General features: G+C 54.0%; 2 protein-coding genes across 3 annotated transcripts; both read left to right on the forward strand.

The window, feature by feature from the left end:
• Positions 1 to 2,229: 2,229 nt before the first annotated feature.
• SERPINA3 (serpin family A member 3) lies at positions 2,230 to 10,190 on the forward strand. 2 transcript variants are annotated; one of them, XM_090271357.1, is made up of 5 exons: positions 2,230 to 2,287; positions 4,158 to 4,811; positions 6,430 to 6,703; positions 8,632 to 8,779; positions 9,868 to 10,190. In XM_090271357.1, the coding sequence occupies exons 2-5, from the start codon at positions 4,175 to 4,177 to the stop codon at positions 10,066 to 10,068; spliced, it is 1,260 nt and encodes a 419-aa protein (XP_090127483.1). In that variant the 5' UTR covers positions 2,230 to 2,287; positions 4,158 to 4,174; the 3' UTR covers positions 10,069 to 10,190. The 2 variants fall into 2 exon arrangements, with proteins under 2 accessions (XP_090127483.1, XP_090127482.1); XM_090271356.1 differs by having other exon boundaries at positions 2,233 to 2,291.
• Positions 10,191 to 13,414: 3,224 nt separating this feature from the next.
• LOC150017230 (putative serpin A13) lies at positions 13,415 to 20,837 on the forward strand. The gene is made up of 5 exons (XM_090272138.1): positions 13,415 to 14,017; positions 15,880 to 16,479; positions 17,848 to 18,118; positions 18,585 to 18,705; positions 20,224 to 20,837. The coding sequence occupies exons 2-5, from the start codon at positions 15,897 to 15,899 to the stop codon at positions 20,431 to 20,433; spliced, it is 1,185 nt and encodes a 394-aa protein (XP_090128264.1). The 5' UTR covers positions 13,415 to 14,017; positions 15,880 to 15,896; the 3' UTR covers positions 20,434 to 20,837.
• The last annotated feature ends 414 nt before the right edge of the window (positions 20,838 to 21,251 follow it).

Here is a 21,251-nt window from a genome sequence, read left to right on the forward strand (position 1 = left end):
AACGAGTGTGTCAAAGCTCTCTTCCTCATGGGCCGGGGCATATCTGCAGACATTAGTATACTTCTAATTGTTCTGCTTCTTTTTGTGGGGTTCAGAAATATGGTGGGGGTCCCCTTGACTCAGAGGAAAGAATATTTTCAAAGGATTACTGCCCACGATACAAAGAGTCTCCAATGATACTGCAGCCTCAGTGGCCAGTAAGAGAGATGACCAGGAAGGGACAGTGCTAAAGAAGAGGAGCCAGTGGGTTCTAGAACATTAGTATCTAACATCAGATTTGCTTCTCTTTTTCTGTCATAATTCCCTTATGCTCTCATCAGTCCCTAGAGAACACTGTGACATGGCCATCCTTGTATGAACATTGCTTGCAGAACTGAAGGGCCTGTACCAATGCGTGGGGCAAAGCAGACCAGTTAAGGCTGCAAGAGCCCAGAGAAGTGACTGAGAGATGGCAAGAGGTATAACATATGGCCCTGGAGCATCAGTCTGGAGCTCCAGGTAACACATGGCACCCAGGACATGTCAGCCCTCCTGTGAGAATCCTTAGTGGTATTTGGAGAAGGTAGAAAATTTTCTGCCTTCACACTAGTTAGTTCAGTTTTAAAGAAAACTGAAGAATTTGGGAACACTCAGGTACATGTTGGGGCAATATTATTAGTCATGCCCAATGTCCATTATTATCTTCTCTCTTGATAATAGAACCCCAGATTTTAAGCTGGCACATGGTTACATAATGTAGAATATTGGCTGCATTGCACAGCCTCCCTTGCAGCTAGGTATGACAATAGGACCAAGCTCAGGCCAATGGCACAAAAGTGGAAATAACATACATTAGAAATGGTTCCTTTCAAAGAAAAGGACATACCTTTCCCTTCCCCTCTTGCCCTTCTTATTGATGGAGTTGGACATAGCATTTGGTTGTCTTGGACCTGGCAAACAAACACGAGGAATGGCAGACAACGAGATGGAAGGATCCTGAGTTCCTCACAAAGTGGAGCCATCAGGTCAACCCACTGCCTCCATTTAGTCTTGTTTGGCCACTGTTTCTTTGGGATTCCATGTAACTTAAAACTATGTATTCAATTCTGAAACTATTTGGAGCCTTAAAGGACCTAAGTCATCATTTCAGGGAGGATGAGGCCAAACTCTTCTTGGTCACCTCAGTGCTTTGCAGCCAACAAATATTTATCAAGGGCTCTAAGGACGCAACGTTGCACCAAACAAACAAGCAAACAAAAATCTGGTTCTAATAGAGCTTACATTTAGGATTATTTCACTTAATCTTTATAACCACCCTCTCATTACCTGTGCTTTATACAGGAGGAAATTAAGACCGAGAGATTTCCAGTAAATCCCTTGAGGTCACGCAGCAGGTGAGCGGTACATTCAGAATCCAGTTTTTCCTCATGCCAAAGCCGTTCCCTCACCATTAACCCAGTGGTTTCCAAACTGTGCTCTGTGGAGGGCTCCACGGAGGTTTGTCAGAGGTTGTCACGGATGGAGGGTTGTGACAATTAGGGATCAGGAGGGAGGTTTTCCCTATGAGCCCAGGAAAGGCCTGTGTTTAGCTCAGAGGGAGATCTGAGGAGACCTCGAGGTCAGGAATGAGGGCCAACCAGCTCTTAGGGTGAACCTGTAGTGGAGAGAAGCCCCTGAAGACAGATGACGCTGGAGACCAGAGGTCCCCAGGACACGTGTGCTCTCCATACGCTTGGGGCCCTCAGGCTAACACCCCCACCTCTGGGAATTGGGGAGACATGCCTCAAAATGCAAGTTGAGCTATAAAAATAGTGTTGCGTTTAAAAACATATGTATCTGGGTTTCTGTATGGAGATTCATATCACATACATGTACACACACATCAAAGAAAAATGACAGAACTTCAACAGATGTTAGCGGGGACTTCCCCTGAGTGATAAGATCCTGGGAACTATTTTTCAATGTCCTTCTTATGTTTTTCTGGGTTTTTGGATGTCCCTCAATGAGTATTTCATAAATAAGGAAAAACCTAACAAAGGAAAGGTTTGGTTTGGGTTTTAAGAGCCAAAATGTTAGCTGTACCTGGAACTGGATTATTTGAGCAGACGTAACAAGTCAGTCCATGTTCCCTTAAACGCTCGCTTGGCCACTTCCAGTCTGAGAAGAGAACAACTGGCGTTCCCTGCCAGCATTTTCCCAGCAAGGGGAGGAGCCCTCGGCAGGGATAAATAAGCGTTTGCATCCAGGAGAAACCAGCACAGGACAGGCGGTGGCTTCGGCATCCTCTTACTACAGACAGCTCTCCGAGGCAGGTAATCCGCGACGCTGCCCTCCTGGGGGCAAAGGAATCAATTTTCCCAGGGCGGTTCTAGGTCTTGGGCCTGGAGTCATGGATTGTGGGGTGGAAGGAGCCCGGGGGAGGTGGGCCAGAGTGCGGGGGGCCAGTCCTGGTGCCCTCTGATGACGGTCCTCTGTCTGGGTCTGAGATTTACACCCGTAAACGGGCGGGCGTACCGTGAGAGCAGCTAGGGTCCTTTCTGCACCTGACACTTGGATTCTGCTTTGCGTCAGCTGTGTAGCCACCCTCAGGATGACACCTTCCCCGAGGGGCAGGAGCGGCCTCCCCTCGCCTGGTGCAGGGTGCTGCTGTCAGAGCTGGTGCAGACAGAATTATTGCATGGGGTCCCTCTGGGCAGAGGCCACAGAGGCTGTCCCTGGGCTCCAGCCCCAGCCCCGCCCCCACGGCCGAGCAGACAAGCAGGCTGCTGTGTAGCAACTGAAAAGACAGGCTGCTCAGAAAGAGAGCTGGCCTGCCAACTTGCTCAAACAGACAAGCCTTCTTTCTGCAGAAGTTATTCTGTTATTCTGGGGCGGGGGAGGGGGCAGAGTTTAACTCTTTTCCTAGGAAATGGTTACATAATCCAGAGAGGACACCTTCGAAGCAATTGAACTGCTTCTCTGCCCCGGCTTGTCCAAGGAGGGTTCCCCTGCCTTCTTGATGCTAATCAGCTCAGCTCGCTCTCCTCCTCTCTCCCCTCCCCTTTCCTCCTCTCTTGTCCCTCCCCTTCTCACCACTGTAGCTGCCCTTCTGCCCTCTGAACTCAGGGGCTGAGCGGGCAGAGGCCAAAGGTAAATAACCCGGTTTGCTACAGTCCCCGACTTTGACCTCCATCTCTCCCTGGTCTACAATGGCCCCCTTCCTTCTTCCCATGGAATGGCAGCTCTGGCACGTGGTTTCAGAACGGGCCTGTGGGAGGTGATGGCATCCCCGGGACACCTGTCGGGAGCCAGCCACCTTCATCATTGGTCTCACCTGAGCCTCTCAGCCTGTTGCATTGACATGGGAACTGAGGCTCAGAGAGGTGCAGTCACTTGCTTGTCACCACCCAGCCGTGACAAGGGGCCAGAATGAAATCCTAGCCCAGACCTCTGCAGCTCTGAATCCACACTGCTTTCTCCTCACCCGGAGCCCTTTCCATGCGTAGAAAAAACTACCTGGTGTTAACCAGGCAGAGGCTGAAAAGAACATTTGACCTTGTTTCGGTCTTTGCACCGACCCTTAGCAGGGCCACCAAGCGACCGCTCAGCTTTCTGCGCCCTTTCTAAAGGAGCCCTTACTGTGGCCAGCTGCCACGCAGAGAGCCCTGCCCCACAGGTGTCATCGAAAGGCCAGGAGCAGCGCTGTGGTCTCTGACTCGGCCCGGGTCTCCTTGCTGGGGTTCTGTTTGGGGGGTGCACAAGGATCATACAGGACAAGGAGCCTTGCTTCCTACACCCCTCTGCCTGGTGTCTGCTCACCAAGCAGGAGAGGAGGTTGCGTTCTGACTGGACAGCCCCTTCCACCCGTCACTAGCTTCCCCACCTAGGAGGCCGGCAAACCAAGCTACTGACCTCTGCTCTGCCACTTGCTGGCTGTGTGACCTTGGGCAGGCCCTTTCACCTCTCTGTGCCCAGTTTTTCCACTGGGCGGAAATGGCAAGAGTTACAGTACTTACCTCAAAAAGTGAGAGGGAGCACAGGGCATGATTATGTATGTGGGGTACCCAGGAGATGGCTGGCGCCCGGGAGGTCACGAAGCTCACAGAGGCGCAGCGTGGAAAGCAGGTTGTGGGGGGGTCCGTGGGAGGCAGTCGGGGCATCCCTGCCCCTCTGAGACTTGAAGGAGCTTTGCTTTTCAGGGTTAAAGGCAGAAGGAATGTCATTGCTTCTCGTTCTGGGGCTCCTGGTGGCCGGATTCTGCCCCCCTGTCCACGGCCTCCCAGGGGGCTCGCTTGACCAGGAGAACGTGACCCAGGAGGTCCAATACGAGGAGACGCCTGTGGACAACCTCAGACTGGCCTCCAGCAACACCGACTTTGCCTTCAGCCTCTACAAGCAGCTGGCTTTGAAGAACCCCAGGAAGAATGTCATCTTCTCTCCACTGAGCATCTCTATGGCCTTGGCCTTCCTGTCCCTGGGGGCCCGCGGTCCTACCCTGACGGAGATCCTCGAAGGCCTCAAGTTCAACCTCACAGAGATCTCCGAGACCGAAATCCACCAGGGCTTCCAGCACCTCCTGCGTACCCTCAGCCAGCCCAGCAGCCCACTGCAGCTGAGCGTGGGCAACGCCATGTTTGTCAACGAGAGGCTGAAGCTCCTGGACAAGTTCCGAGATGATGCCAAGGCGCTGTATGCCTCGGAGGCTTTCTCCACCAACTTCCAGGACTCCGCCGCCGCCGAGAAGCTCATCAATGACTACGTGAAGGAGAAGACCCAGGGGAAAATCGTGGATTTGGTCAAGGACCTCGATGCCCACACAGCGATGATCCTGGTGAATTACATCTTCTTTAAAGGTGGGTGCCTGCGGGGGGTTCAGAAGGAAACAGGCTTTTTCTCTGAGACTTCAGGGCTGTTGCTCTCCAGGCCCAGGGACCTGTGTTATTAGGGAAACAGCCACAGAAGAGGGAGCCCTTGGTTCATGTGGGGGGTGGGGTGCAAGAGGGGCGTGGGCACCATGGCCCCATCTTCTCTAGGGGTTTCCACCATCAGTTTCTCATTCCGGGACATAACTGCCGAGGAGCCCATTAACCCTTTGTCCGAGACACTTAAACTTGCCCCGCTCCCAGAAGGAAGTAGTTGTCCTTCCAAATCACTCCTGGGTGGGTGGGAACGTGAGCGTCCTTCCCAAAGAGATGCTTCCGACGTGCTCAGGGGGCCCCCTGCCTGAGCACACCACCTGACCTGGGCTCTGTCCCAGCCCAGCCAGGGACTTGGTCTCTGGGAGGCGCGGGACTGGGGACCATCTCCATGCGAAGACAGCCTCTAAGGAGCCGGCTGTCCCCAGTTCTGCGATTCTGCTCTCCTATAATCTTGAGGGTGGACATGGTGTGGCCACCATCTGGGAAGAGCCTGAGGGAGGGTGCTATCCAAAACGGGGCACTTTCCCGGCGGGTCCCACACCAGATCCCAGGGACGGGAACACAACAAATGCAAACCTCGTTCCTTTAAGGGACAGAGTGCAAGCAGAGAGATTCCGCCTCCTGGAGCCCACAGTCCACGTGGGGACAAAAAGTAGACAGGGATGCAGAGCAAGATCATTGCATCAGAGCGTGGGGAGGTACCGGAGACACACAAGCTGTGGGGAGGCCCAGAGAGAACCCTGGCCGAGGCTTGGGCCTGTTTTCATCTGCAAATGAAGATGAGAAACCAAATTCCTTTGTAAAACTGGTCCAGGCCTGGCGTGTTATGTCTGATCCTTGAGTCTCCTGTGTCTTTCCTTTCTGTCACCCTACCCAGGGCACACCAGCCAGTCCAGTTTCTCCCTCCTCTCCTGCCTCCAGCAAAGGGGCACCGGGACACACAGGGGTGGAAAACAAAGGGGACAGTAGAAGTGGCTAAATGTTTCCAAGGAAGCCCCAGCTCTCTGATCTGGGGATAATCTCCCCAGGAAGCTGCCCTGACCTCCAGGATGGGGGGACACCTGCCCCCCACCCAATCCTCCGGCGACCTTCGTCCTGCCCTCTGGGTTCCCACTTGGCTGATGCCTCCTCCTGTTTCACAAGCTCCAGGAGAAATTGATATCCTGCAATGCCAGAGATGGACAATTGGTTTTCCCTGGGAAGCAGTCAGGGGTTTCCTATCCCCGCCCTGCCCCCAGGCTCCCACAGCACCGCCCCCCCCCCAGGCCCTCTCCTGCATTTCCTATGCCCAGATCCCTGTGGGTTTCTCACTGAGAACACTAACGAGGCCTTGGGTTCACAGTATCCTTTCCGACCCACACCTATGGAGCTTCCCCACGTGCCCAGGTATCTTTGCAAACGAAGGCCGGGCCGTCCCAGGAGGAGCTGTGGCCTGGCTATTGGGGCGCAGAGTGTCTTCAAGGCCCAGGGGACAGGAGCCAAAGAGGGGTGGGGGCAGGGCCGCCCTCCCATTCACCGAGCTGAGTTCTCCCACTGCTCCCTCTGCTTTTAGCCAAGTGGATGACGCCCTTTGACCCCGAGGACACCTTCCCGTCCAAGTTCTACGTGAGTTCGAGGAGGTCGGTGCAGGTGCCCATGATGAGCGCCGAGGACCTCCACACGCCCTACTTCCGGGACCGCGAGCTCTCCTGCACGGTGGTGGAGCTCCAGTATGGCAGCAACGACAGCGCGCTCTTCATCCTCCCGGACCAGGGCAAGATGAGTAAGGTGGAGGCCGCGTTGCTCCCCGAGACGCTGAGGCGGTGGAGAGACTCGCTGCAGATGAGGTGACTGTCCCCAGCCCCAGGGGCTATCGGCCACCCCTGCTCCTCTCCTGCTCTGGTCCCCTCAGCACCCAGGCCTCGCTGAGGTCCCAGGTGGGCACGCAGTGGTGGGACACGCGCCAGGCGGGATCACCTTGCCCTTTGCTGCCTGTGTGGCTTCAGGCCTGAGTGTTTGTCTTCTGTAAGACGATAACTTCAGATGGGACATAGGCTGAGTCTTCCTCGGACTCTAGCCTGCTCTCAGTCCTGGGGAGCCTCAACCCCGCCCCCAACACGCCTGCGTGTTCTCTCCTCCTCTCTCCTCCTGAGGGTAGAGGAGCACAGACCAAATGGTGGTCGGTGAGGGCAGAGGTGAGGCAGGCTCTGAGAAGCAGCTTCACATTGGCTATTTTTAAAAAATAATAATATATTTGTTCGTTTGTTTGTTTGTTTATTTATTTATTTGTAGAGAGAGGGGAAAGGAGAAAGAGAGGGAGAGAAACATCACTGTGTGGTTGCCTCTTACTCGTGCCCCCAACTGGGGACCTGACGTGCAACCTAGTCATGTGCCCTGACTGGGAATCGAACCAGCGACGCTTGGCTCACAGGCTGATGCCACACTGGCTATTATAGTCATTCATTCATTCATTCATTCATCTGCTCAGCATTTGTTGAATGGTTAGTGGAGCACCTACTGTGTGCCAGGCACTAAATTAGACCCTGAGGGTATATCAGAGAATAAAACACAAAATCCCTGGGCCTCGTGGAGCTTACTTTGTAACTAGGCAAGAGAGTGATGCTAGATAAACATAGTAAGTAACTTATTTGGTGTGTAAAAGGGTAAGAAATGAGAGGGGGAGGTTAAGGTCAGGGTGAATGGGTTAAGAAAACGGGACCAGGAAGTAGTTCGTGATTTTAAATGTTAGGTAAAATTTGAGCATCAACATGACAGAGGTGAGGGGCTCAGCCATGTGGATATGCTGGGAAAAGCATTCCAGGCAGAGGGGACAGCCAGTGCAAAGCCTCTAAGTCAGGAACGAGGCTCATAGGTTCAAGGGGCAGAGAGGCCAGAGTGGCTGGAGCAGAGTGAGTGACAGGGAGCGCTGATAGGCCAGGCCCCTGCTCCCACGGGACTCAGCGTTCAATGGGAGACATGGCCTCCTCATGTCTGGCAACTGTAAGATGGGGCTCACCATGACAAGAGTCTTGGGGAGGTACAACCAAAGAGAGAGGGAAACTCGGGGGCTGGAGCGATCACCTCTTGCTCCAAGAACTCCCTGCCAGCTCCGCTCAGAAGCAGCAGCAGAAGCAGCCTCTGCTCTCAAGGAGCTCACTGGGGAGGCAAGCTGCGGACCTTCAATTAGTTCAGGATCCCCAAAGTCCTTCGAATGCAGTCCCCAGGTCCTTCATGCCCTTCTCCTGGCCCCTGCCCGACCCCTCAGTCTCCCCTGTCCCTGTACTAAGGCTGCCCTCCATGTCATGGGGGACCCCCTTTTTTTTCCCGTGTAAATTCATGCATCTGCCTCCTGCCCTCCTTTCACCCAGCTAATTCCTTCCCCACTTCGGGACCCAGGCTTGCTGTCACCTCCTGCAGGAAGCCTTTCTGGTGCCCATGAAGCTGACCATCCCAGGGCAGTCTCCCAGCACACTGAGATCTCTGTCGGGTGACAGTGTTTTCTGCTGCACTGCAAACTCACAGGGGAAGCGCAGGGCCAGGCCATGCTCTGCCCCAGCCCCAGCCCTGGCACACGGCCTGGCACATGCTGACATGAGTGGATAAATAATGAATTGAGAAGAGTAAACATAAGGGTCAAGAAAGTGAGGAAAGAAACACCTATTTCCAGCGAGAAGGGGGTGGTCAGAGAGAACCCGGGGAAGACCATGCCATGAAGTGAGAGACAGGTGGGCACCCAGCCAAGCAAATGTTCAAATTTGTTCTTCTCGTTTCCTAGAACGATAGAACTCTTCCTGCCCAAGTTTTCCATCTCCAGCAGCTATAATCTGGAAAACACCCTCCCCGAGCTGGGTATGAACCAAGTCTTCACCCAAGAGGCTGACCTGTCAGGGGTCACAGGAAGCAAGAACCTGGCGGTTACTCAGGTGAGTCTTTAAAGTTTGGACAAACTCCCCCTCCCTGCGTGGGAGTGGGAATGAGGAAGGCCCGGCAGACGTCTGAGTAACCTTGACTTTGCGTACAGAAGTGCGTTTCTCATTATCCAATCACTCCCTGGGCCTCACCAAGCCCAGGAGAGCTGGGTTCTAACGGAGCTGGAGGCTGGTTCCCAGCTCCCTGCAGGCCCCTGTGGCGGAAGCCCGTCACAGGGAAGGGCCTGCAACGAAATCAGCGGTGGATCCCACCCCGCACTCCACCTTTTACTGCCTGCAGGGCAAATAACGAAAGTCCTCTTCCCCCTCAGTGTTTGCACGGGGAAACCAGCAGGGCAGGTCTTGGCTGGTGTGCGTGCCCAGCAGAGCGGGTGAGAGGCAGTAGGTAGTGACGATGGCTATAAGATGGCTGTGATGAAAGTGCACCAAGAGAATGGGAGAAGGCCCCAAAGCAGAGTAGTCAGAGAAAAGGGGAGCAGCTGGGCAGCCCTCCCCTCTCCCCTGCACCCCACCTTCCAAAGGGTGTGATAATGGAAGGGCATGTGCAGGGGTGAGGATGGGGGGCTGCGTGGCCCAAGGCTGTGAAGCCACATTCTATGCAAAGTGGCCAAAGGCCCCAGGGACATTTGAGCTGGGGCAGGAGAGGTGCAGAAGGCAGTGCCAACCCACCCATGCGGTCTGCATCAGCCGCTTGCAGGTGGAGGGGCTGCCGGGAAGTCGCTTGTAGGGAGAGTGCCTTAGGTTGCCCTTGCCCCTCCTCCCTAAAGAGCAGGTGCCTGGGAGGGGCCAGCACCGTCTCTGGGCCCAGACAGAAGGGAACCCAGGTCAGGGTGCCCCTACTCTTTACTGTGGGGCATCACCCACAGCCCGGAGCCTCAGTTTGCACATCTGCACATCAGAACTGTGCAAAACTAGTTGACAGGGTTGTTGGGAAGAACAGATGCACCGAACAAGTTGACCGGCACGATGGCAGGTCTGCGCAGGTGCTGGGTGAATGTCAGGCGGTCCCGCAGAGGCGCTAAGGCAGGCGGCTTATCTCCTGCTTGCCCGCCTCTGGTGTGTAACGCCCTCTGTGCTCGCAGGTGGTCCACAGGACCCGGATCGACGTGGCCGAGAAAGGCACGGAGGCGGCAGCCGCCACAGGAATCGGGATCGCCCTCATGTCCTTACGCATCCCAGCGACCACCGTGAAGTTCAACAGGCCCTTTTTGTTAGCCATACTCTCCAAAGACACCCAGAGCATCCTCTTCTGTGGCAAAGTCGTCAACCCCAACAAAGCCTAGAGCTCCTATCCAAGCACTGGGGCCTTCCTGCTAAGCTGCCAGGCCAGTGTGCCCCCGGGGCTGGTGTGCCTGGCCCTGCCTGCTCCTTCTTGGGAAAGTGACAGTGACTCTGCCTGTTGGCTCCCAACAGTCTGTGGACTGTTCCTCCGCAGGCTCTGAGACCCTCGATAGCAAGAGCCCGTCTTCCTCGGACTGGGGCGTGCACCCCCTGCCCACCCCCATGCCTGACTGGCCTGGCTCCATGCCCTGCGGCCATCTGTGCGCAGGGCAGCCCCCAGACCTCCCACGTGGGCTCCGCTCTGCTTCCCAGGCTCTGGCCCCTCTGCCTTCAGCGTCAGCAGCCTGGCCAGGACCAGAAGGGGAACCTGCTCCCCAATTCCTCCTTCTGTGGGCTCTCTGGTCCCCGGTTCCAGTGTCACGCTGTCCCTCCCCCAGGATCTGCCCCATGCTGACCGTGGCAGGGGCTCCCGACCCTGACTGCATCTGGCTCAGGCCTTGAACCCCTTGTTCCTGCAGCTGAGCTGCGCCTTCCACCTTCAAGGATGTCCCCCTTCCGTGCCCCCCCCACCCCTCAGCACTCCGACCCGGGGAGAGTGACTACTTTCCAGGTTCCCAGTTCTGAGTCCTCCCCCTGAAAGATGGAATGCGGACGTGGGAACAAATGAGCAATAAACACACCAGCAGTAAAAGCAGTCGCATGGTCGTTCATTGCACTGACGGGGTCCGAAACTGTGTGCTGTCCAGGGGTCGCCACGGCAGCAGGAAAGATGTCAGCAACACTGAATACACAGTTGAGATCTTCCTGCTAGGCAAGCTGCTGAGACGTCTGCCCGGAATAACCCCTTTAGTCCTTGTGATGACCCTGTGAGCGAGATGCTATTATTAGTCTCATTTTATAGATGAGGAATCTGAGGGGCACAGGCTTGGTAATTTCCCCCCAAGGCCACACAGCTAGTCATTATTGCCAGCACAATGCTATCCCAACTTATTTGACGTCACAGGGACACTGTAAACCACAAAGCAATTCTGCCCTTAAAGGTTGTCACAGTGATGGCCCTCATGGGACTTAAGATCTGATGGGTGAGAGAGATTATGAGGCTGAGACTCGGAGAGCACCAAACTCAGATAGGGAAGTCAGGGAAGGCTTCCTGGAGGAGATGACTTCTAGCCTACGATGATTAAGTCAACAGAGAGGAGAATGTTCTGGGCAGGAAAAAGAGTGATAAGGATATTTTCAAGAAATTGAAAGAAATTGGGCAGCTCCGGAGCAAGGACACGTGGTGGGGCCGAGGAGAGGAAGGGGCCAGGATGGAGTTGCTGGGTCGCTGAGGTCCCGGCAGCTCAGCAGTGGTTCTGCTATGGTTCATTAGAGCCATAGGTGGCCTTAAAGAAGTTTAAACAGAGAGTCACTGTGAGCAGAGTTGCATACTAGAAAAATGACTCTGGCTGTTGTGTAGAAATGTTTAGGGACCCAGGACAGGAATGCTGCCTGGGCATTGATGGCGCCGTTGCAGGAACTGAGACAAAAACGGGTCCCAGGTGGAAAGGGAGAGTGGGGATGATCAGAAGGCTGTGAGGAGAACCGGTGTGACTTCGTGAGTGGGTGTGGGGAAGAAAGAAGCAAAACCTCATTCAGCCCAGAGGGAAGTTGTCACCCCAGGACCAAGAGGACAGGGGTGGGGCTTAGGGGTAAGGTGGTGAATGAATGGGTCCATGGGACGTAGCGGTGGCTCATGGTATCACAGGACTGTATTTGACTTAATGACGGCCCCCAAGCGCAAGAGCGGTGATGTGGGCCATTTGGATGTGCCAAGGACAATCCATCAGGTCCTTCCTTTAGGTGAAAGTGTGGAAGTTCTCAACTTAAGAAGAAAGAAAAATATATATGTGCTGGCATTGCTAAGATCTGTAGTAAGAACGAATCTTCTGTCTGTGAACTTGTGAAGAAGAAAAAAGAAGTGTGGTCTGACTTGACGGTGGCACCTCCGTCTCTTGTCACACAGGCCCTGGGCATGTCACATCATCATGAGAGGAAGGTGAGGACAGCACTGTAAGATATTTTGAGAGAGAGACCGCATTCACATAACTTATTAGAGTCTATGTTGTTATACTCGTTCTGTGTTTTTCTTATCGTTGTTGATCTCCTATTTTAACTTACAAATTAAACTTCATCCTCAGTGTGGCCGCACAGGAGGAATCACAGCACAGGGGTCAGCACGTCTGCGGTTTCAGTCACACACTGGCGGCCTTGGAACCAGTCCCCGTGGACAGGGAGGAATGATTATTGAGACCTGGTTTGGATCCTAATTCAAATAAAACAACTGTAAAAAAAATATTATAGAAAAACCAATTAGGTAAATAATGCCTTGAAGTTTGATGATATTATGGCATTATGGGTTTTTTTAAGGTGTGATATGTACCATTGTAGCTAGGATTTTTACAAATTCTTATAAATGAAATGATGTTTAAGATTTGCTTTAGCCCTGGCTACTGTGGCGCAGTGGATTGAGCATCGGCCTGCGAGCCAAGTGTCGCTGGTTCGATTCCCAGTCAGGGCACATGACTAGGTTGCACGTCAGGTCCCCAGTTGGGGGCACGAGTGAGAGGCAACCACACAGTGATGTTTCTCTCCCTCTCTTTCTCCTTTCCCCTCTCTCTACAAATAAGTAAATAAATAAACAAATACATTATTAAAAAAAAAAAAAAAAAGATTTGCTTTAAAACAATCCAAAAGGGAAAGGGGTTGGGTGGAGAAAATGATGCTGTCCTCCCATGGTTAATAACTCCTGTGGGTACATGAGGTTCATTACCCCATTCTCTCTACTGTTGTATATGTTTGAATTCTTCCAGAATCCAAATTTGGAACAAACAAAATCCTTGAGGGCAGGATTGTGTCTTATTCCCCAGTACTGAATGTATCTTCAGCATGTACTGGGCATTCCATACTGAATGAATGAATGAATGAATGAATGAATGGACCCCACTGTATCTCCCTTGAGTGACTATCAAGGGAACGAATTGAAAATCCTGAGATGTCATCAAGAAGTGACTGTGTGGGTATTTATGTCCAGGCAGTGGATGAGGGGAATAAAAATAAAGTAATAAACCTGGGAGAAACTTAGGTCTGGCTCAGACCCATTAGCCCATGTACACCCTGTCTCTGCACTCAGTCCACAGGCCACCTTTGTCTCTTTCCTGCCACCAAGCCAGCTTGGGACAGAGGAGGTATCTGAGTTGCAAAAGTTTCGCAAACTCTCTTTCTGTTGAGTACATATTAACTTTGTTGTTTACATTGCGTTAAGTGGAGGGGTCTATTGACACTCCTGAAGAACTAGTCGTTACAATCTGAAAAACATCATAACCAGAATGAACAACAATCACGACGTTTTAGAGAATCACAGCCCACGCTCCACGGGGGCAAGAACTAGGACTTAGGCTGTGTTCTGTGACGAGTAGTGTCGGGCAGGAAGCAGGTGTCCATAGATGCCTGTCACATGGAGGAATGAAACCCGGAGAGGCTGGAGCATGGCTCCAATGAACTCAGCCTTCCCCCAGATTTAAAGACGGTCCATATGCGTCACCTCCATGGCAACCTGGAGTGGGAAGGCAAGCAAAGGAACAATCTGAGACTCAGGAGACTGTCCTGTTGCAAATAGTGATGGAACTGAGACTTACCCCCATGACACGGGCCCCACTGTGCTCCAGAGCTCTGCCCTGGGCGTGGGTTTTCACACAACCCGAACTGAGGGGCGGGTTGTTTTCCTCACTGTAGCTTGTGCTGAAGGTTGACTTTGGTCCAAGGGCAGCCTTAGTACAGTCCTTCTGTTAATCCCGGAAGTCCGGCCTGTCTCAGTCCTCCCCACAGGGACAAACTTCAGTGCCCAGGGCCATGCAGAATGCTGAATCCCTCCAGCTCCTTTGAAGGTTCACGGAAAACATTTGATTTCAGGTAAGTGTGGGGCTGTGGGTGGGGCTGAAGTCAACGGTCCCCGGCCAGCTTGATGAACTTGCCAAAGGTATCTCATCGCAAGTCACACATGTACACATACACAGGTGCATGTACACATGTACACACCCATGCATCTCGAGCATGCTCTCCCCTCTGCTTCTCTCCTGGTCCATCTTCCAGTCTCAGGTCAGGGGCTACCTCCTCCAGGGAGCCTTCCAGGAACTCTCTGCCTCCTGCAGGCTCCCCATTCACCCTGCATAGGCAGTCACCTCTGACTGTCGTTGCTGAGGGAACTGTAGCCAGCTCTCTGCATTTCCGTTCGTCCCCAAGCTGGCGAGCTTCCTCCGGAGCCCAGGCTGCCAGTCCCTCCTGTCCTGACTGTTGTTGAATGAGCTGACATGTGACTGAACAAGCTTCTCTCCGGGCCTCAGTTTCCCCATCTGTACAATGCTTGAATTGCATCATGGCATCCTGTCAGCTCGAAAGCTCTATGGTGTGGGGGACCTGCTCACAGACATTTCTGCATGAATTCTGTGTGCCTGTCCCCAGTGAACCCGAGTTTCCTGAGGGAGCAACTGTATCTCATCCATCCTGCATCCCCAGCATGTTGCTCAAGTCCCGACAGACTTACGGGCGATGTTAGTTCAGGGAATGAATGAATGAACGAACGATCGAACACATGAATGAACGTTAAATGGAATAAGGGAATGAACTTTTCATAAACTTTTCATCAAAGCCAAGATATTCACCAAAACAAATTACCAGGCAAATAGCCAAATGGAAACCTCTCTGCCGATAAATAAACGATATGGAACAAACCTTGACCCGTAAGGCATTCCTGAAGGGTCAGTTTCAGTTGCTTCTCCCCTTTACTGACGAGAGAACTAAAGTTTAGAAAGGTCCCAGGCGGCCCAAGGTCACACGGAAAATTCAGAAGCAGGATGGAGCAGTGTGATGATGACGAATTCTGTCAATAATTACCCAAACCCAGAGTGGACAAACGAGGTCAAATTAAGCCCTTACTAAAATAAATTCTAGGGTGATTTGGGTCTGCTGAGGGGAGGCCTCAAGTTCTCTGGGGTGGTAATATCTGCTGCTTTCTTGGGGACTGGCCAGGCCCTGGGCGGGGTCAGCTCGGTGCGTGATCGCTTTGACCCTCTACAACCCTGTGACATGAGGTTCTTAAGTGACTTGACCAATGTCTCTGTGTCTGGTTGCTACGTAACAGCTGAGCCTGAGCTCAGGTCAGGTTGCCAGGACTCCCCCCTCTGCCACGAGGGGCTGCTGTGCCTCCCCCACTCGGGAGCTCTCTGCAAGTCCCAGAGCATGCCCCCGGTCACTGCCTGGGCTATGGCAGAGCTGGGATTGGAAGAGGGGCTCTGGGTGTGTCTGATGAGACCCATGCTCTGTGTGTGAGCAGAAAGTAGGGGGGTTGGGAGGGAGGGGACATAAGGGGACCACCCGGTCCGGGGCAGAGGGCATCTTTGCAAGCCACAGAAAGAGCTGGAGAAGATTCAGCTGACTTGAGACCTGAGAGGGTTCAGGATTGTTACTCCTGGGGCACCTAGAGCCCACATATGCACTTTGGGGCCAGGGCGCTCGGACAGGATGCCTGCTTGGGGCTTCCTTTCATCTCATCGTGAATCCACTGCCCGCCCAGGTTCTGGGTTCCAGTCCTCACTCCTTGCTTGACCTTGGGTGAATTACTTAACCTTCCCAAGCCTCTGTTTTCTTCCTGTCAAATGCGGGTGTCAGAACAGCGACTCCCCCTTGGGCTGCGGTGAGGATGAAAGAGGCCACGCCTGGGACGTATTTGCACAATTACTGCCATCATTGTTGTCCTCCCGTGTCCTTACTTCCAGACCAAGGACAGCAGAGGATGGAGGCCCCCTGGTGGTGGCTGCTGGTCCCTGCGCTCATGGCTGCGAACCATTGTCTGGCCCTGGTTAAGCGAGAAGATTCCGATCCCATGGATGCCAACCCCAGGGACGTCCCTCCGAGGCCTGCCCTGCCCTGCCACAAACTTTCCGTGAGCAACATCGACTTTGCCTTCAACCTCTATAGACGGCTGGCTTTGAACGCCCCTGGAGAGAACATTCTCTTCTCCCCAGCGAGCATCTCCGCAGCCTTGGCCCTGCTCTTCCTCGGAGCCCCTGCAGCCAGCCGGGCCCAGCTCCTGGAGGCCCTGGGGCTCAACCTCACCGCGGTGCCTGAGGCCGAGATCCAGGAGGCCTTCAGCGATCTGCTGCTCCGGCTCCCTGCGCAGGGCCCCCAGCTCCTCCTGACGGTGGGCCAGCGCACATTCGCTGGCCTGGGCCCTGGGGCTGTGCAGGACCCCGGGGAGGCCCCGAAATGCATCCATGAGTACGTAGAGAAGCAGACCCAGGGGAAGCTTGGGGCCTGGGTAGAGGAACTCCGGAATGAAACAACTGCAGTCTTCGTGAACCACGTGCTCCTCAGAGGTAAGAGGGTGGATATCCAATGTGGAATCTCCCTCTGGGGACCGGGGCTCCAGTCACCCTGCAGCCCTGCTCCTTAGAGCATCCAGAAAGCCTCCCCTGCTGACCTCAATATAGGTGGTCCACTGAATCCTCAACGTTTCTGCTTGAATACCTCCTGTGACAGGGAACTCATCACCAACCGCCTTTTAATGCTCCTTGTTGAGTTTTTTTCAAAGAATTTTTTCAACTTCAGTGTGCATAAATACCCCCTGAAGAATTTGTTTAAAATGCAGGTATGGTGCACTTATCCCCAGAAGATTCTGATTGAGGGGGTAGGTAAGTCAGGGACTCCAGACCCTGTATTGAAGCAGCTCCCCTGCCTTCCCCCGTGGATGATTCTGCTGCAGGAGGGCCCTGATCTTCCCTTTGAGTGACCCTGAAAGCAGCCCAATCAAACAGCACGAATTCCCTTCCTCTGGCAGGTCCCAGAAGGCATGAGTTAGAGCAGGGAGCGCCCCGAGGCAGGGAGACCCTTTATTCTTTTCCAGAAGAGGCAATAGAGTCATATGCTTGGCTGCTTACTCACACTCCCTCACTCAGCAGAAGAACACAGTCCTTCTCCCGTCTGTCCCGGGCTTTGCGAGTCTCGAGGGCTATTCACACTCAACGTCTCCCTTGACCTTCTCACCTGGAGGGAGTATAGAAGGCTAAGGCTAATGTTTCCATTTTACAGGTGAGAAGACAGATATTTAAAAGGAAGTGATTTGCCTGAGCCTCTAAGGCATTCTTTAAATACATGCCTAGGAATACTTATCCTATGTTTTCCGGAAGCATGTTTGCCCACACACACACGATCGGATTATGAAGTCCCCATTATCAGGCCCGTCACCGTGCATATATAATTTTTATTGAATTCTCTTCGCAGCCCAACAGCTTGGTTATTATTACGTCCACTTGAGAGATGGGAAAACCGAGGCGCATTGTCAGGTGACTTGTCTTAGACCCGCAGGCTGGGCAGAGCCTTGCCTGCAGACCTGCAGGTTTTTAGAGAAGCTTGGACCACAGTGATTTTTTTTTTTCCTTTAAAATTAACCACCTGTGATTAAGGAGACCAGGGGGTGAAGTAGTATTTACACTGCCGTGACCCTGTTACATTACTTATGTGATAGTACTTATCCCGTCTTACAAACGGGAGACGGAATCTCAGAGTGGCTGAGGGTTGGGACTCCCAGGTCCGCACAGGTAATAAAGGACCAGCCAAGAGGGCGTTATGAAGCCGGGCTTGGCATCTGAGCTGTGGGCTCCCCGTTCCCATGGGCTGCCGGATGGGAGACCCCTGAGCCCATGCTCCACTCTCCAAGGCGACGCCAGTGTTTCTCTTCCCCTCAGCCGGGTGGGCGCGCCCCTTTGACCCGAGGGCCACCAGCCCGAAGGCATTCTTTGTGGACGAGCACAGGACGGTTCACGTGCCCATGATGCAACAGAAGGCCCGCCACCGCTTCCTCCATGACCCCGAGCTGCGGTGCACCGTGCTGCAGATGGACCACGCCGGGAATGCCACCACTTTCTTCGTCTTCCCCAACCGGGGTGCGCTGCCGCAGCTGGAGGACGCCCTGCTGCCTGAAACACTGATCAAGTGGGACAGCTTGCTCCGGACAAGGTAGACTGCCCACAGCAGCAGCCTGGGGAGATGGCTCCCTGCCTCCTTGCTCAGTCACCATGCAGTGCCCTCAGTGATTGTCACCCCCCCCCCGACACTGTCACCTCCCAGAGTGCTGTCACCCCCAGGGGACTGTCACCCCAAGCACTGTCCCTGGGCTCCCTGCAGTGTCAGGGTGGGGCCTGGTCGGTGGCACTGGACCGGCAGCCGGGAGGCTGGTTCTAGTACCAGGTCTGGTGCTAACCTGGGTGACCTGGTGACAGACAGAATTAAACAGCAGGGAACAGCATGCACTTGAGAAAGCTCTCTCTTTCTCCCCGAGAGGCGGGGCTGAAGGGGCAGAGAGACCACAGGTGGGAACGAGGATGGGAGATCTTGGGGGGGGGTGCAGTCCATGGTGGTGCGTGTGACACACACACAGGCCCTTTCAGGGTCTCAGCAGCAAACTGAGTCTCTCTTTCCACAGGGAACTCGATTTCCACTTCCCCAAGTTCTCCATTTCCAGTACCTCCAGACTGGAGCTGTTCCTCCCGCGAGGGGCGATGGGAGGAAGCCTGCCCGGGCAGCCTGGACTGAGCATCTCCAGGGTAACCTGGGGATCGGGTTCTGGGGTGGTGGTGGGCTCTCCGTGTCTTTGGGCCACTGCTGGAGGAAGATGTCCAGTAGCTCCTTGTAGATGGGGGTTGCTGCCTCCTGGAACTGCAAGCTACCATCTGTTCTCTGCATGTAGGCCACGTCATTCTGCATGTGTTCTCTGCACAGCTTCCACCCAAGACCCTGGGGCCCCAGGGGAGTAGGTTTCCCATTCCTGTCCTCGGGTGACAGACAGATAAAAGGAAGGCAGGGATGGATATGCAGAGGAAGCTCCTGGGAGGCCATTCCTGCCCTTGGGCCTGTGAACAAGCTGTGTTGAGCAGGTCCTGAGAGGGAACATGGGGACAGCCTGGGAGGGGAGGCTGGTGCCTCGGGAACTGAGTCCCTCATCTGGGTGGAACAGAGGCCCTAGAAGGCCCTGGATGCTGCGCTGGTGACCTGGAACTCTATCTTGATGCCAAGTGGGATGCCACCAGGAGTGTGAAGCATGATCATACTTGTGCTCTAGAAAGATCTAGAAAGATCTGTGGAGGGGCACAGGTCAGCCCCAGCTGGAGTACTGATAACAGAGGGACATGTTCACGGCTGGGAGCCCCGGGGGGAGAATCCCAGGAGGAGGAAGCAGGGAGGGCGAGTGAGAGGCTCACAGCTCAGCAACCCCCCGTGCCACTATCTCCGGGTCTCACAGAGCACTGTGCTAGGCCGGGCCCCTTGCCCGCGCCTCGCAGGACATCAGTGAGGGACGCGCTCTCGTTCCCATTTCATAGATTGGGCAGCTCAGGCTTAGATGGGCTGAGAAACCCACCCCAGGTCCCGACTGCCAGTTTGCGTCCAGCCAGCACCCGAGCCAAGTGAAGTCGTTTAACATCAAAGGCCTGCATTCTTTTTCTTGAACAGCCCTGAGTCCCCGTGGCCTCCTTGTCACACACATTCTAGAAAGGGCAATGGACGATGCGTGAGGGAGTGTGGGCTTCAAGGTCACACAGACCTATGCCCGAGCCCTGGCTTTGTCCCGTCCTGGCTGTGTGACCTCAGACAAGCCGGGCAGCTTTGCTGAGCCTCCATGGCTTCATCAGATAATTGGGCGCCCTGGGCCCTGTCTGAAGGGAAGCAACTTGTCCAAGGTGCCATCACCCAGGGACATGGAGAGCCAGATCCTCTGACTCCAGCTTAGGTGATCTTCCACGGACAGCGGGGATAAGGAAGGTGACATGCTCACGGAATGAGGGAAGCCCCCAGGCATCGGTGAAGTTCAGGGACAGAGAAGAGAACAGAACAAGTATAATCCAGTGCGGGACTGGGAAGTCACAACAGATAGGCAAATACATATGTAGCTCATCAGTTGACAGTAAGTTCCGAATCTGAAGGGTGAATAAAGAACAGGCGAGCCGGCAAATGCAGAGATGCTTAAGTGTGGGGTCAGGTGAAGGAACAGAAAAAACAGTGCGAAAACAAGGGTCTGGCTGATCCCTCCTGTGGGGTCCACTCACGATGCCTGGGTTCCCTCACAGGTCACTCACAAGGCTGCGATGACTCTGGACGAAGAGGGCTCAGAGGCCGCCGCTGCCACCAGCGTCCAGCTCAGTCCTGGGCCTCACCCCACCCTTGCCACCACACCCCCTCCAGATACTGAGCTCGGCCGGCCCTTCCTGGTGATGACCTTCCACACGGAAACAGGAAGCATGCTTTTCCTGGGCAAGATTGTAAACCCACTGGGGTGATGTGCTGGGGGAGCCCGAGAGAGGAGCAGGGGACAGAGTCAGCACCCGGTCTCTGTGTGGCCCGGGAGGCATCACCAGGCTCTTCGGGGATCCTTCTTCATCTGGAAGTGAAATGGGGAATATTTCAAGGTGGCAATGGTGGTAGGTACCCTTGGCCAGGCTCCATGCAGCCATGCCAGTAGCTCCTCTCACAGAAGCTCGTTTAATGAGGCAGTAGGGGTACCTCGGTTCTGTTGTGTGAGTCATGGGGGCCTCTGGGGTGAGGGTAGGAAGGGGGATTGAGGCTGCGCCATTGAGTGAATATCTACTCGGCACCAGGTGCATTGTGCATTTTGTCTCGTGTTAAAATTAATTCCCACAACAACCTAACAAGATAAGTATTAAACTGAACCACATGAAATTGATTACAGTTGGCTTTTTTTTTTTTTACCCCCACAAAAGGGCACCTTTCTATGGTTTCATCTAATATTCGTTCCCCCTCCTTATAGCCGAGGCTCTGAACTTCAGACATAAGCCCCTGGCCCCTCAGCCAGTAAGCAGCATAACTGGGATGCAGGTGTGTTTTATTTCAAAGCCTGACTCTTTCCATTTTCATCCATTTTGCTAAATCAAGTGATTTTCCAACTCGCTTGCGTGCCCAAATCCCCTGGCATCTTGGGGAAAAAAAAACAGATTTTGATTCATTAGGTCTGGGCTGGAGTCTGAGGTTGAGCATTCCCCACCAGGTCCCGGGATGCTGAGGCTGGACAGAGGCTTAAGTAACTTCCTCCCCTGAGTCCCCAAGTGGAAGCCATGTTTGCCGCGAAGCCTCCAGTGTG

The sequence above is a fragment of the Furipterus horrens genome, unplaced genomic scaffold (genome assembly GCF_987537825.1).
Source record: "Furipterus horrens unplaced genomic scaffold, mFurHor1.1.pri manual_scaffold_3, whole genome shotgun sequence".
Taxonomy (NCBI): domain Eukaryota; kingdom Metazoa; phylum Chordata; class Mammalia; order Chiroptera; family Furipteridae; genus Furipterus; species Furipterus horrens.